This window comes from Quercus suber, unplaced genomic scaffold, assembly GCF_002906115.3.
Source record: "Quercus suber isolate HL8 unplaced genomic scaffold, Cork oak 2.0 scaffold_36, whole genome shotgun sequence".
Lineage (NCBI taxonomy): Eukaryota > Viridiplantae > Streptophyta > Magnoliopsida > Fagales > Fagaceae > Quercus > Quercus suber.
The window spans coordinates 709,852-724,212 of NW_027069501.1; the positions used below are offsets into that span (position 1 = coordinate 709,852).

At 38.7% G+C, this 14,361-nt stretch overlaps 1 protein-coding gene across 1 annotated transcript; it reads left to right on the top strand.

Moving 5' to 3' along the window:
• The first annotated feature begins 9,339 nt into the window (after positions 1–9,339).
• LOC111988785 (3'-5' exonuclease) lies at positions 9,340–9,834 on the top strand. Its single transcript, XM_024020584.1, has one exon. It carries the CDS (start codon positions 9,340–9,342, stop codon positions 9,832–9,834), a length of 495 nt encoding a protein of 164 aa, XP_023876352.1.
• The last annotated feature ends 4,527 nt before the right edge of the window (positions 9,835–14,361 follow it).

Sequence of the window (14,361 nt, forward strand, 5' to 3'; positions counted from 1 at the left end):
TGTTTAGTGTGTGTGTGTGTGTGTGTTTCTGAGGATCCATGTGCTTAAATTGTTTAATGAGAGATATTTTTGAGAGCTTAATATGTTGATTGGATCATTGGTTGAGGTGTATATTGGACTGCATTCATGTCTGTGTTTTTCACTTCTCAAAAAACTGCTTTTAACTATTGTCTCGACACCTCCTCGATACCTTGTTATCTATCGAGCTTCTCAAGCCTTTTTCTTATTGCAATCTTGACACCTCTTCGACACCTGATGGATCGATCGAGAAAGTTCCTGTCTCCTTGATACCTTGTTAATCGATCGAGCTTCTGTTCTTGGTTTTAGTGTTTATTCCTCGATACCTTCTCGACACCTGTAGCTATCGACGTTCATTTTCTCGATACCTACCTCGACAGCTGTCTCGACACCTCTTGACACCTCAGCTGTCGAGATTTATTGAAGCTTCTATTTAAGCTGTTGTCGCGATCTGAACTTCATTTTCTTGATCTCTCTCGACCTATCCGCAGCTATTCATCTCCCTAACCTCTTTTTCTCACTCAAAATCTCCAACCCACATGATTTTCGGCCATTCCTTGCTTCAAATCACTTGGTAAGATCTCTTTTTCCTTCCTTTTTCATGCATTTCATGTTTTGAATCTTAGGTTTTGGGATTTTTCAAAAATTTTGGGGTTTTTCAAAATTAATGAGTTTTTCTTGAAATTTTGGGTTGGGTTTTCGCTTAAATGTGTTCAAAATGTCATACATTGTATTTCATGTGCATTAGAATGATATTTTCATGCATTTAGATGTGTGTTTTCTACTTGTGTGCTGGTAGGATTGGATTGGGCTGAGCCCATGATGCTTTTTAATTTGCATGTCACATGTTTATGCATTCCCCATGCATACGTACTCATTGTTCAATATATTTGATATATGTGGACTGTTTTGGGACTTTTTTTATTGTCTCTTTCTCTATCTCTTTCTCATTTTGTTTACGTTAGTAGTGTCTATGGCACCTAAGCATAAATCCACTCCGGCTTGGAACCCTCTGCGTTCTGGAGCTTCTTCATCTTCTGATTCTACTCCTTTAAATCTTCGGTTCCGTGATGGTGATGCCCACAAGGCATTTTCGGAGAACTTTTCTAGACGAAGTGTTCATTCGGAACACCAAATCATATTGGCGGACTTTGCCGACACTGACCTTCCCTCTGTCATTCACAGTAGGGGATGGGAGTCACTATGTGACGTCTCAGTCATATGTCCTCTCGTGCTTATTCAGGAGTTTTACTCCAACATGCACTGGATCGATCATTCAGTACCTCTATTTTTCACTCGCGTTCGAGGTACGCGCATCCCTGTCACATCGTAGCTAGTTGCAGATGTGCTTAGGGTTCTTAGGATAGAGTTTTTTGACTATCTTTCTTATGAGCGTCTGAGGACTGTGTCCAAAGATGAGCTCATTTTTGCTTTTTGTGAGTGCCCTACTGAATAGGGTGAGCATCAGTATACATCATGTAGACCTTTTGCTAAAGGTCCTAGATTCTTAAACATGGAGATGACTTTTGTACTCCATCCACTCTCTCACTACAACTCCATAACAAAACCTCGTGCTCGATTTTTGTTATCTCTTCTTGAGCATCTTACTATAGAGTTTCCTTCTCATTTCATCCTTTCTATCATAGATGTTCGTTTAGATTTGGCGTCCCGTGATAAGCTCATCTTTCCTTCCGCTATCACGAGAATCTTACACCATTTTTCTATCCCTTTTCCTGTGTCCGACCACTTCACACAAATCTGTGCCATAGATGCCGCTACTATAAAACATAGTAAGGCTTAGTTTCAATCGAGATAGACGGATTCCACTTCTTCCTCCCGTTCAGCTCCATCCATATCTGCTCCATCTACATCTGCTCCTTCTTCCTCTATGGGCGATGTATCTCTCAGAGACATCATGGCGCAGCTGCAACGCATGGATGCTTGCCTCGATACACTCTCCACTGAGTTGTATCAGGTGAATGTTCGTGTTGTTCGTATTGCACGACGGCAGGCGACCATGGGTGGTTTTGCTCTTGAAGCTACTCCTTCACCACCTCCTTTAGCAGCTTCTAACTCTGAGGATGATGATGATGATGGTGATGATTATGACGCTTCGGATAATGATGATGGAGATGCTAACTTTACTGATGAGATGTCTACATGACACTCTACCCTTTGTCACTCGTGACAAAAAGGGGGAGTACTTTTGGGTTATGAGAGTAGTCATCTTAGGGGGGAGAGTTAGTATAGGACATTTTTGATAGGGGAGTGTTGACTAATAGGAGGAGTGTTGATATTTAAGGGATGTAGTGAGGTTTTGATGTATCTTTTCTTTTCTATTCTTTATAGATACATTGATTTGTATATGAGGTCTTGTGACCAGTTTTACATACATTGTACTTATTTTGTCTCCATATGTGGATGTATGTTTCTTTCACCTCTCTCTTCATGTGTTGTTTCTTCTCTATCTTTATACACATGTTCATTATAGTTGTATGGAATCTATTATTTCTGTTTCACACATGATGCCTTGATGAGTTTTGTCTAAAGTGTTTCAGAAATACAAGTTTTCAAAGTCTACTTGCCGTAAACTCTCTTCTTACAAAATTTTTCAAGAGTTTGTGTTAGGATAGATTTTATTGTATTCAACAAGTAAGTATGAGTTGAGTGATTTATGACTTCTCTTATATGTTCATTTATTTGTTATGGTTTTGTCACAGATTGGCAAAGGGGGAGATTGTTAGGACATGTGTGTTTTCACTTGTTAAGAACATATGTCACTTATTTATGTAAATTGGCTAATCCTTTGACAAAATGCACTCTACTTGTAATTGGGTAGTTCTAGGTATTTTTAACACTTCAAGAAACAAGGTTTCAAGATCAAGTGTTGAAGTCATCAAGTCTGTCCAAGAAAAATAAGTTGAAGTGCAAAATTATTAAAGCTCGACACCTGCTCGATAGCTCCTTGTCACCTGCTATCTGTCGAGATTTATAAAATCAGATTTTCTGATCTGATTTCTTGGGATCCGTGAATATGCTTTTGGGCCTTCTTTTCTCCTAACCCTAAACATATAAAAGGATTGTTTTAAGAGCCGTCAAACTGTAAACAAGTTGAAAAAGCAATGAGCAAACCTTGTTCAAGCAATTTGTGATCAAAGACGAAGTTCTTGACCTAGTTCATCTTCTCTGAAGAAGTTGCTATGTATTTGCACCAAAGGGTTTTGTGACCAAGCATCTTCCTGATCTTCATCGTGTAGGATGAACTAAAGAACTTTGCAACCAACCTCTCCTTCTAAGTTGGTGTCTGAAGTCGCTACTGGGATCTGCGCATTGGTTAGTCACGTACTTGGGAGCCATGCATCAAAAAGGGGAACTGTCACTACAGATCAAGTCTAATTGAGTATTGGGGTAAGGGTTCAACTGCAGGTTGGTAAGGTACTTGGGATTCCTTTACTTGCAACCGCTTGATTTGATAACAGTGGAGTTTCGGGAGTGGTGACCTGAAAATCACCCGGTGGGGTTTTTACTGCAAGGGTTTTCCTCATTTGTAAACAAATCATCGTGTCTTTTAATTTTTGCAAGAAAGAGGAAAAACAAGATGAAGTGCTCAGCATCCAGAAATCTGCTACAGATCGAATAGGTTTAGGGTATGGTCTTTCTTCCTTTCATATTGCTTCTACTAGTGCTCCTATTTTTGTTTCTCCTGCTAATAACACTGATATTGAGAACACTGATGATAAAACTGAATTAGCTAGTGAGAACTTAGACAATATAAATCTATCTTAGGAGCAACCCCTAAACCTGATAAGAAAGATGTTAAAAGCCCTAAGGCTAAGAAGGCTGACTCTCGAAAGCCAAAACAAAAGAAGCAGCATCTCTGTTATCATTATAGAGCTGCCGGTCATACTCGACCAAATTGCTATAAGTGGCTAGCCACTCAACAGAGCAACGGCATGATCGCGTCTGGTAACCAGAATCAGCTTCAATCCTCTCTTACTCCTCTTGGAGATCTTCTTAAAGCTCTTATGTTCCTTTCGAACTTGAAAACTTTCAATTCTTCCCCCTCACAGCTAGTTCAAAGGTTTAATCAAAGGAAAGGTTCTTCCATGGTGTGGAAGAAAAATGACTCTTAGTAATTTCATCACTCTCATCTCTCTTCATGTTTTTCTTATTTGTTGCATTACTTGTGTTTTGCATTTATTTTAAGTCAGTCTAGTTTTATATTTTGCTTTGTTTAACATGTTTTTGTGTGTTTACTTTCAGTTTTTTTTTTTTTTTTGATGAATATAAAAATAAAAAATAAAAATTTTGAAAGATTGAATAATAGAAAAACAGTGTGTGTTATGTGTACATTGGTATTTATGTACCTTGGATGGCCATTGAAACAAAATTGTCTAAACTTTATATCTCTTGTAGATTAGATAAGCATCTCCATGCACAACTAAGCAAGTGAGCTTTGTGGCTCTTGTTTGTGATGAGTAAGATTAAGTTATCTCTTAAAACTTAACACTCATATCATTCTTTTTGACGGGTAGGACTAGAAAATCCTAAGAGAAAGGCATAAATAACCATCTCACCACTGTTGCCCACCAATCATAATATGACACCTGTATGCTTCAACATAGCAAAAGTGCAGTGTCAAAGACACCCGTATGCTTTGGCATAGCAAAAGTGCAGTGTCAAATGCTTAACATGTTGGGTATTTCTTTTCTCTCTTTTTATATACCCATGCATGATATGCTTAAAAGAAAATATGTAAAGAAAAATAAAAAGCAAAAAGATAAATAAATTAAAAAAATGCTTTAAATATAGTTGCAAGCGTGTATTCCAGGAGATGTGGGAGTTATAGGATGTACCTCAAAGGTGATAGTCCCCATCAAACAGTTATAATTGTGTATGAGTTAAAGTTATTTTCTCATATCTCTAATCATCATAACATGTATACATATATGCAATCTTACGATATTTTTCACACACAACACGCAATATTCTTTGCTACTTTTGATACATGTGCAGGTACAATGTAATTTGGCCATCACAAGTGTTTACATGTGCTAATGTATGCTCACTAAACTGTCTTGACTTGTTTTTGAAAAATAAAATTGGTTAGACTTGTTTAGTGTGTGTGTGTGTGTGTGTGTGTGTGTGTGTTTCTGAGGATCCATGTGCTTAAATTGTTTAATGAGAGATGTTTTTGAGAGCTTAATATGTTGATTGGATCATTGGTTGAGGTGTATGTTGGATTGCATTCATGTTTGTGTTTTTCATTTCTCGAAAAACTGCTTTTAACTGTTGTCTCAACACCTCCTCGATACCTTGTTATCTATAGAGCTTCTCAAGCCTTTTTCTTATCGCAATCTCGACACCTCTTTGACACCTGATGGATCGATCGAGAAAGTTTCTGTCTCCTCGATACCTTCTTGATACCTTGTTGATCGATCGAGCTTCTGTTCTTGGTTTTGGTGTTTATTCCTCGATACCTTCTCGACACCTGTAGCTGTCGACGTTTATTTTCTCGACACCTACCTCGACAGCTGTCTCGACAACTCTCGACACCTCAGCTGTCGAGATTTATTGAAGCTTCTATTTAAGCTACTGTCACGATCTGAACTTCATTTTCTTGATCTCTCTTGACTTATCTGTGGCTATTCATCTCCCTAACCTCTTTTTCTCACTCAAAATCTCCAACCCACGTGATTTTCGGCCATTCCTTACTTCAAATCACTTGGTAAGATCTCTTTTCCTTCCTTTTTCATGCATTTCATGTTTTGAATCTTAGGTTTGGGGTTTTTCAAAATTAATGAGTTTTTCTTGAAATTTTGGGTTGGGTTTTCACTTAAATGTGTTTAAAATGTCATACATTGCATTTCATGTGCATTAAAATGGTACTTTCATGCATTTAGATGTGTGTTTTCTACTTGTGTGCTAGTAAGATTGGATTGGGCTAAGCCCATGATGCCTTTTAATTTGCATGTCACATGTTCATGCATTCCCCATGCATACATACTCATTGTTCAATATATTTGATATATGTGAACTGTTTTGGGACTTTTCTGATTGTCTCCTTCTCTATCTCTTTCTCATTTTGTTTACGTTAGTCGTGTCTATGGCACCTAAACGTAAATCCACTCCGGCTCAGAACCCTTTTCGTTCTAGAGCTTCTTCATCTTCTGATTCTACTCCTTTAAATCTTCGGTTCCGTGATGGTGATTCCCATAAGGCATTTTCGGAGAACTTTTCTAGACAAGGTGTTCATTCGGAACACCAAGTCATTTTGACGGACTTCGCCGACATTGACCTTCCCTCTGTCATTCATAGTAGGGTATGCGAGTCACTGTGTGACGTCCCGGTCACATGTCCTCTCGTGCTTATTCAGGAGTTTTACTCTAACATGCACGGGATCGATCATTCAATACCTCTCTTTTTCACTCGCGTTCGAGTTACGCGTATCCTTGTCATACCGCAGCTAATTGCAGATGTGCTTAGGGTTCCTAGGATAGAGTTTCCTGACTATCCTTCTTATGAGTGTCTGAGGACTGTGTCCAAAGATGAGATCATTTCTGCTTTTTGTGAGTGCCCCGTTGATTGGGGTGAGCATCAGTATACATCATGTAGACCTTTCACTAAAGGTCCAAGATTCTTAAACATGGTGAGGATTTTTGTACTCCATCCACTCTCTCACTACAACTCCATCACAAAGTCTCGTGCTCGATTTTTGTTATCTCTTCTTGAGCATCTTACTATAGATTTTCTTTCTCATTTCATCCTTACTACGCCATTTTTCTATCCCTTTTCCTGTGTCCGACCACTTCACACACATCTGTGCCATAGATGCCACTACCGTAAAACGTAGTGATGCTCAGTTTCAATCAAGACAGACGGATTCCACTCCTTCCTCCCATTCAGCTCCATCCAGATTTGCTCCATCTACATCTGCTCCTTCCTAAATGGGTGATGTAACTCTCGGAGACATCGTGGCGCAGCTAAAGCGCATGGTTTTGTCACAGATTGCCAAAGGGGGAGATTGTTAGGACATATGTGTTTTCATTTGTTAAGAATATATATCACTTATTTATGTAAATTGGCTAATCCTTTGACAAAACGCACTCTACTTGTAATTGGATAGCTCTAGGTGTTTTTAAGACTTCAAGAAACATGGTTTCAAGATCAAGTGTTGAAGTCATCAAGTCTGTCCAAGAAAAACAAGCTGAAGTGCAAAATTATTAAAGCTCGACACCTGCTCTATCGCTCCTTGACACCTGCTATCTGTCGAGATTTATAAAATCAGATTTTCTGATCTGATTTCTTGGGATCCGTGAATATACTTTTGGGCCTTCTTTTCTCCTAACCCTAAACATATAAAAGGATTGTTTTAAGAGCCGTCAAACTGTAAACAAGTTGAAAAAGCATTAAGCAAACTCTGTTCAAGCGATTTGTGATCAAAGACGAAGTTCTTGACCTAGTTCATCTTCTTTGAAGAAGTTGCTATGTATTTGCACCAAAGGGTTTTGTGACCAAGCATCTTCCTGATCTTCATCGTGTAAGATGAACTAAAGAACTTTGCAGCCAACCTCTCCTTCTAAGTTGGTGTTTGAAGTCGCGTACTGAGATCTGCGCATTGGTTAGTCACGTACTTGGGAGCCGTGCATCAAAAGGGAGAACTGTCACTACAGATCAAGTCTAATTGGATATTGAAGTAAGGGTTCAACTGTAGGTTGGTAAGATACTTGGGATTCCTTTAATTGTAACTGCTTGATTTGATAATAGTGGAGTTTCAGGAGTGGTGACCTGAAAATTACCCAGTGGGATTTTTGCCGCAAGGGTTTTCCCCATTCGTAAACAAATCACCGTATCTTTTAATTTTAGCTGCATATTTAGTTTTTGGTGATTTGTTTGTGCTTTCACGCATTTGCATGATAAATTGATTAATTAATAACTTGGCTAATAAATTAATTGGTTTAATCACAAGAGGTCATTCAATTTGTGGCCTATCAAGCTCGATGAAGTGCTAAGCTTTTAGAAAGTTGCTTCTGACAAAACCAGTTTGGGGTATGAATTCTCTTCTCCTAATATTGCCTCTTCTAGTAAGATTGTTTTTGTTTCACCTGCTAATGATAATGATGCTAAAAATAAAGAAGTTAAAACTAAAATAGCTAGTGAGAACTTGGACAAGGAAAAATCTATTCTGGGAACCATATGACTAAGAAAGACAATAATAAAAAGTTTCAACAAAAGAAGCCACATTTCTATCATCATTGTGGAGCTTCAGGGCACACTCATCCAAATTGCTATAAGTGGTTAGCCACTCAAGAAAGCAATAATATGCTCTCTTCTTGAAACTAGAATTAGTTTCCATTCTCTCTTGCTCATCTGGGAGATCTTTTTAAGGTCATCATGTTCCTTTCAAACTTGAACGGTTTCAATTCTTCCCCATTTCCTTTGGAACAAAGGTACAACTCTAGGAAAGGATCTTCCTCCAAAACCAAAGCTGGGAAAGAAAAAGGCTCAAAGTGATTCAGTCTCTCTCTCTCTCTCTCTCTCTCTCTCTCTCTCTCTCTCTTTATGGTCTTGCATAACTTGTTTGTTTTGCTTTCTAGTTGTTTTTGAGTTAGTCTGGTCTTTATGCTTTATGTGTTTTGTTTAATATGTTTTTGTTTGTTTGTTCTCAGTTTTATTTTATTTGGGATAATTACAGTAAACCCACCTGTGGTATGGCCCGTTTGCGCTTTGCCTACCCGTGGTTCAAAACTTATCACTTTGCCCACCTGTACTTCAATCTGTTACCCACCCGTTACCGACCTCTGTTAAAATTAGGGGTAAAAATGTATTTTATCTTCACTTTTATGTCTCTCTCCTCTAAAAACAAAAAATAACAGAGAAAACTCAAACAAACAAGATCAAAGAGGGGGTTTTGTAGCTTGGGTTCAAGAACACACATGCTCTTGGTATGAACAATCTTGAGCCAATCAATTCGAATAAAATTTTCATATTCGCACAAATCTTAAAAAACATTTACAAAAATCCTACACTTGAAAGTGTTGTACTCTAATTTCACAAAAATCCTTTCAATCATTCACAAAAATCATACACGACTTCGTTCTCTTTCAAATCTCAAACCAAAACCAAAGCAAACCCTTCTTCAAAACCCAGACCCACCACACCTAGCAACACAAACACAAACCCACTACACCCACAGCAAAGAAAATAAGATAGCAAAGAGAGAGAGGCGGATTGAAATCACAGTCACTGGAGATGGAACCGTCTGAGTCGATGCAGTCACTGGAGATGCAGTCGCTGGAGATGAAGTGAACCAAGACACCCATGACCTCTTCGAAGTCACTCTTGAGTCCGACCATATCCAGACCCTCGTCACCCACACTCCCCAAATGGTCGACTCCTGGCTCTCCGACATCTACCGCATCCACCGCTGCCGTCTCCACCGCCTCATCGTCGGCCTCGACTTCGAGTGGCAACCCAGTTGCCACTCTCCAACTCTGCGTGGGTCGATGCTGCCTCATCTTCCAACTCATCTACGCCACTCACTTCCCCAACTCGCTCATCGAGTTTCTCGGCGACGAGGATTTCACTTTTGTTGGAGTTGGGATTGAGAGTGATGTGGAGAAACTATTGGATGATTATGATTTGAAAGTTGGGAATGTGGTTGACCTTCGTGGACTCGCTGTGGACCGGTTGGGGAACAGGGATTTGAAGAACGCTGGGTTGAAGGGTTTGGCTCGAGCTGTGCTTGGACTCGAGGTGCATAAGCCGAGGCATGTAACTTTGAGTAGCTGGAGGTCCGCGGAGGTTGAGAGATGAGAGAGAGAGAGATGACACGGTTGTTGTTGCATAGAGACACAAAACCCCATATTCAAAGCTCTTTAGAAAAAATTCAAACCCTAACTCTTTGATTCATGTTATGTTGTGTTTTGGTTGTAAAATTTTTTTTTTTAACGGGAAAGCCAAAGGTGGGTAACAGATGGGTAACGAATTGAAGTACAGGTGGGCAAAGTGATATGTTTTGAACTAAGGGTAGGCAAAGCGCAAACGGGCCAAATCTCAAGTGGGTTTGCTGTAATTATCCCATTTTATTTTGTTTTATATAAAAATTTTAAAAAAATTGTAAAAAAAAAAATACAAAAACAATGTGTGTTTTTGGTACTTATGTACCTTGGATGGCTATTGAAGCAAAGTTTTCTAAATTTTGTATCTCTTGTAGCTTAGATGAGCATCTCTATGCACAACTAAGCAAGTGAGCTTTGTAGCTTGTGTTTGTAATGAGTACGATCAAGTGATCTTTCACTCTTTCTACTCTAATCACTCTTTTTGACGGGAAGGACTAGAAAATCCTAAGAGAAATGCATAAATAACCATCTCACCACTAAAACCTGCCAATTATGTATAACATCTGTATGCTCCGGCATAGCAAAATTGTGATGTTTTTGGCTTACATAATTGGGTTTTTTCTTTTCTTTCTCTCTCTTTATATATGCCCATGCATGGAATGTTCAAAAAGAAAAATATGCAAAGAACATGAAAAGAAAAATGATCAAAATGCTTTTAAAAAATGGTTGTAAGTGTGTTTCTAGGAGATGTGGGAGTTATATGATGTATCTCAAAGGTGATAGTCCCCATCAAAAGGTTATGATTGTGTGTGAAGTGTATTAGATCATCTCATATCTTGAATCTCCATAATATGAGAAACTTGTGCACTCTTCCTATGTTTTCACACACAAAACTCGTACTCTTTGCTACTTTTGATACATGTGCAAGTACAATGTGATTTGGCTATCACAAGGAATACATGTGTTAATATATACTCACTAAAATGTCTTAACTCATTTTGGAAATATAAAATTTGTTAGACTTGTTGTGTGTATGTGTGTGTGTGTGTGTGTGTTTTGGATCTATAGATACTTTGCTTATATGTTGAGAGATGTTTTGAGAGCTAAACATGTTGAGTGGATCTCTGTTTGAGTAGCTTGCTTGTTGCATTCATCTTCATGTGTTTTTCCTCCCTTGAAAAAACTCATTTTCTTCTAGCTCGACAAATACCTTAACACGTCCATTTCTATCAAGCCTCTTTGCTTTGCTCTCGATAAATTCTCAACAGAAAGCTGATCCATCGAATTTTTCTTTTGACCTCTCTGTCTTCTCAACAGATCCTCAACACATTCTAGATGCATCGAAGATTTCTGAGTTTCTTCTCGATAGCACATCGACAGCTTCTCGATCCATCGAGATGATTTCCTTGAGCTTCTATCTCCTCAACACCTTATCAATAGATCCTCGATCCATCGAGACCATCCTTTAGACATCGACAGATCCTTAATAGATCCTCGATAGATTCATTTTTGTCGAGATTTAGTGCTTGACAAAATCTCAATAGATTTCTCAATCCATTGAGATGAGTTTTCTATTTATAGGACAGGCGCAATTTTAGATTTTATTTTCTGACTTCTCTCTTTATACAAAACTCTTTCTCACCCTCAAATCTCCTCACCCTTATGTTCTTCAGCCTAGATCAAGCTCCAAACACTTGGTAAATGTTCTCATCTTCTCTCTTTTCATGCATTCATGCATTTTAGCTCTAGTTTTAGGGTTTTTTTTAGTTTTTCATGAAATTTTTTGGTTGGGCTTTGTGAAATTGTTGTTATATGCTCATGCATTGCATTTTCTATACATTATAACAATGTTTCATGCATTTTAGGATTGTCTGCTTGATCAAACTTGTGAGTGCTGTTAGGTTTGGATTGGGTTTTTCCCATGATGCTTTTAATTTATGCACATCACATATTCATGCATTCTTCATGCATACGTTCTTTCTTTTCTTTCCTTTTCTAAGCACGTGTTGTGTTTCCCTCTCTCTCTCTCTCTCTCTCTCTCTCTCTCTCTCACACACTCTCTCTCTCTCATAGACTGCGTTATGGCACCCAAACAGTGCAAATCTACTATGGCTTGGAACCCTCTACATGGTTCCGGGTTATCCTCTTCTGATCCTCTTTTTCCATCTCATATTCGGTTCCGTGATGAGAAGGCCAAGACGAAATGCCAAGTCATTCTGTCAAATTTCTTTGACATAACGCTACCTAATGTCATTCGGACTCGGGAATGGGAATCTCTCTGTGAGAAACCCGTTCATTGTCTCGTCGTGTTTATTCAAGAGTTTTACTCCAACATACACGGCATCGATACCTCTGTGCCTTAGTTTGTTTCTACATTCAGAGGTACACGTATTGTAGTTACTCTGGATCTTATATCCGAGGTACTATATGTCCCTAAGGTAGCGCATCCTGACTACCCTGTGCACATCTCTGGACCGTGTCTAAAGATGTCCCCATCTCTAACTTTTATGAGACTCGTTCCATATGGGGTGGTAAGGTAAACACTCCGTGCTCAGGTTTCACTAAAGGCCTGAGATTCGTTAACATGGTGATGACATTCACTCTCACACCATTGTCTCACTATAACTCCATCACTAATCCTCATGCTCGTTTTCTTCTTTCTATGATGAAGGATCTTTCCACTGATTTTCTCTCTCATTTCATCACATTTATCATAGATGTGTACCAGGACACTGCTACCCGTGATAAGCTCATCTTTCCTTCAGCTATCACGCGTATCCTCACACACTTTCACATTCCCATTCCTCTCTCTCCTCTCTTCACCATCATGGGTGCCATATACACTGGTTCTATCCAGCAAAGCGAGGACTAGCTTTGACCGAAGCGGCCACGAGTGGAGACAGCCAATCCTGCAGCTTCTACTGTTCCACCCTTTTCCTCGGCTCCATCTACCTCCGTAGTTGGTGGTGTGACCCTTGAGGCCATCATGGTGCGTGCAACTTTAGCGGATGGAGCTGACTTTGGTTGTTGTCTTGACTATCTCACAGATGAGATGTGTTAGATGAACACCCGAGTTAGTTGCATTGCCCGTAGACAAGCTCGCATGGCTGGCTTTGCTCATTTACCCTCTCCAGAGCATCTCGCGGCCTCTCCTTCTATAGATGATAAGGATGATGAGGATAATGTTGGCTCTTCTGGTGATGATGAGATGATGACCTCTCAGTGACTTGCCATTTGTCATTCATGACATAAATGGGGAGTAGTTTTGGGTTTGAGAATAGTCTTGTACTTAGGGGAAGAGTTAGTATAGTACTTCTTTTTAATAGGGGGAGTGTATATAGCATTGAGGGATGTAATGAGGTTTATGTGTACTTTTCCTTCATTTTGTTACATTAACCTCTTGTATACTAGTCTTTTGACCATTTTATTACATACATTGTACTTTATTTTCATATATATGATGATGATGTATGCTTTTCTTCACCTACCCTTACATGGGTTTTTTTCTTTTCTATCTTTATTCACATGTTTCTTTATCTATGCAATCTTTATTTCTATTTCACACATGATGCCTTGATGAGTTTTGTTTTAAATGTTTCAAAAAGATAGGTTGTGAAAGTCGATCATGTCGTGAACTCTTTTCTTGCAAAGTTTTGAAGAGTTTGTAGTAGGGATAGATTTACTTTGTAATACAACAAGTGGCTATGAGTTTAGTGATTTAAAACTTCTCTCATGATTATTTGTTTTGTTGTGGTTTTGTCATGGATTGCCAAAAGGGGAGATTGTTAGGGACATATTTTATGTAATTGACTAATCCTTTGACAAAATGCACTTTACTTGTAATTGGGTAGATCTAGAATGGGTTTAAGACTTCAAGAAACATATTGCTCAAGTCAAGTGTTAAAGCCATGAAGATCTGACCAAGAAACAAGTGAAGAAGGGTTGACCAAGAAACAAGTTACTGCGTCTTTGCGCCATATGGTTTTGTAACCAAGGAGTTTCCTGATCTTCATCGTTGATGAACTGAAAAAATTTACAGCCAACATCTTCTTCAAGTTGCTGGTGTTAGTCACATACTTGGATCCGTGCATCATTGGTTAATCAAGTACTGGGATTCGTGCATTGAACTAGAAGATTGCCACTATAATACAAGTCCAATTAGGTATTGGGATAAGGGTTCAACTGTAAGTTGGTATTTTGGGATAGGCCAAAAGGTTTAATAAGATTCCATATACTTGTAACCTCTTGTGATTGATAATAATGGATTCTTGGGACTGGTGACCTGAAATTCACCCGGTGAGGTTTTTCCTCGGTGGTTTTCCCCATTCATAAACAAATCACCTGTGTCAAATTTATTTTCCACTACAATTAGTATAATTAGGGATTTGTTTGTGCTACCACACTATTGCATGTAATTGAAACTAATTAATTAATTTACAAGGGGTCAACTCATTTTAACCCAACAATTGGTAAAAGTTTGTGTACCCACTACAAAAAAAAA

Coding starts and splice junctions, on each gene's coding strand:
- LOC111988785 (XM_024020584.1), top strand. CDS start 9,340: ATGACCTCTTCGAAGTCACTCTTGAGTCCGACCATATCCAGACCCTCG.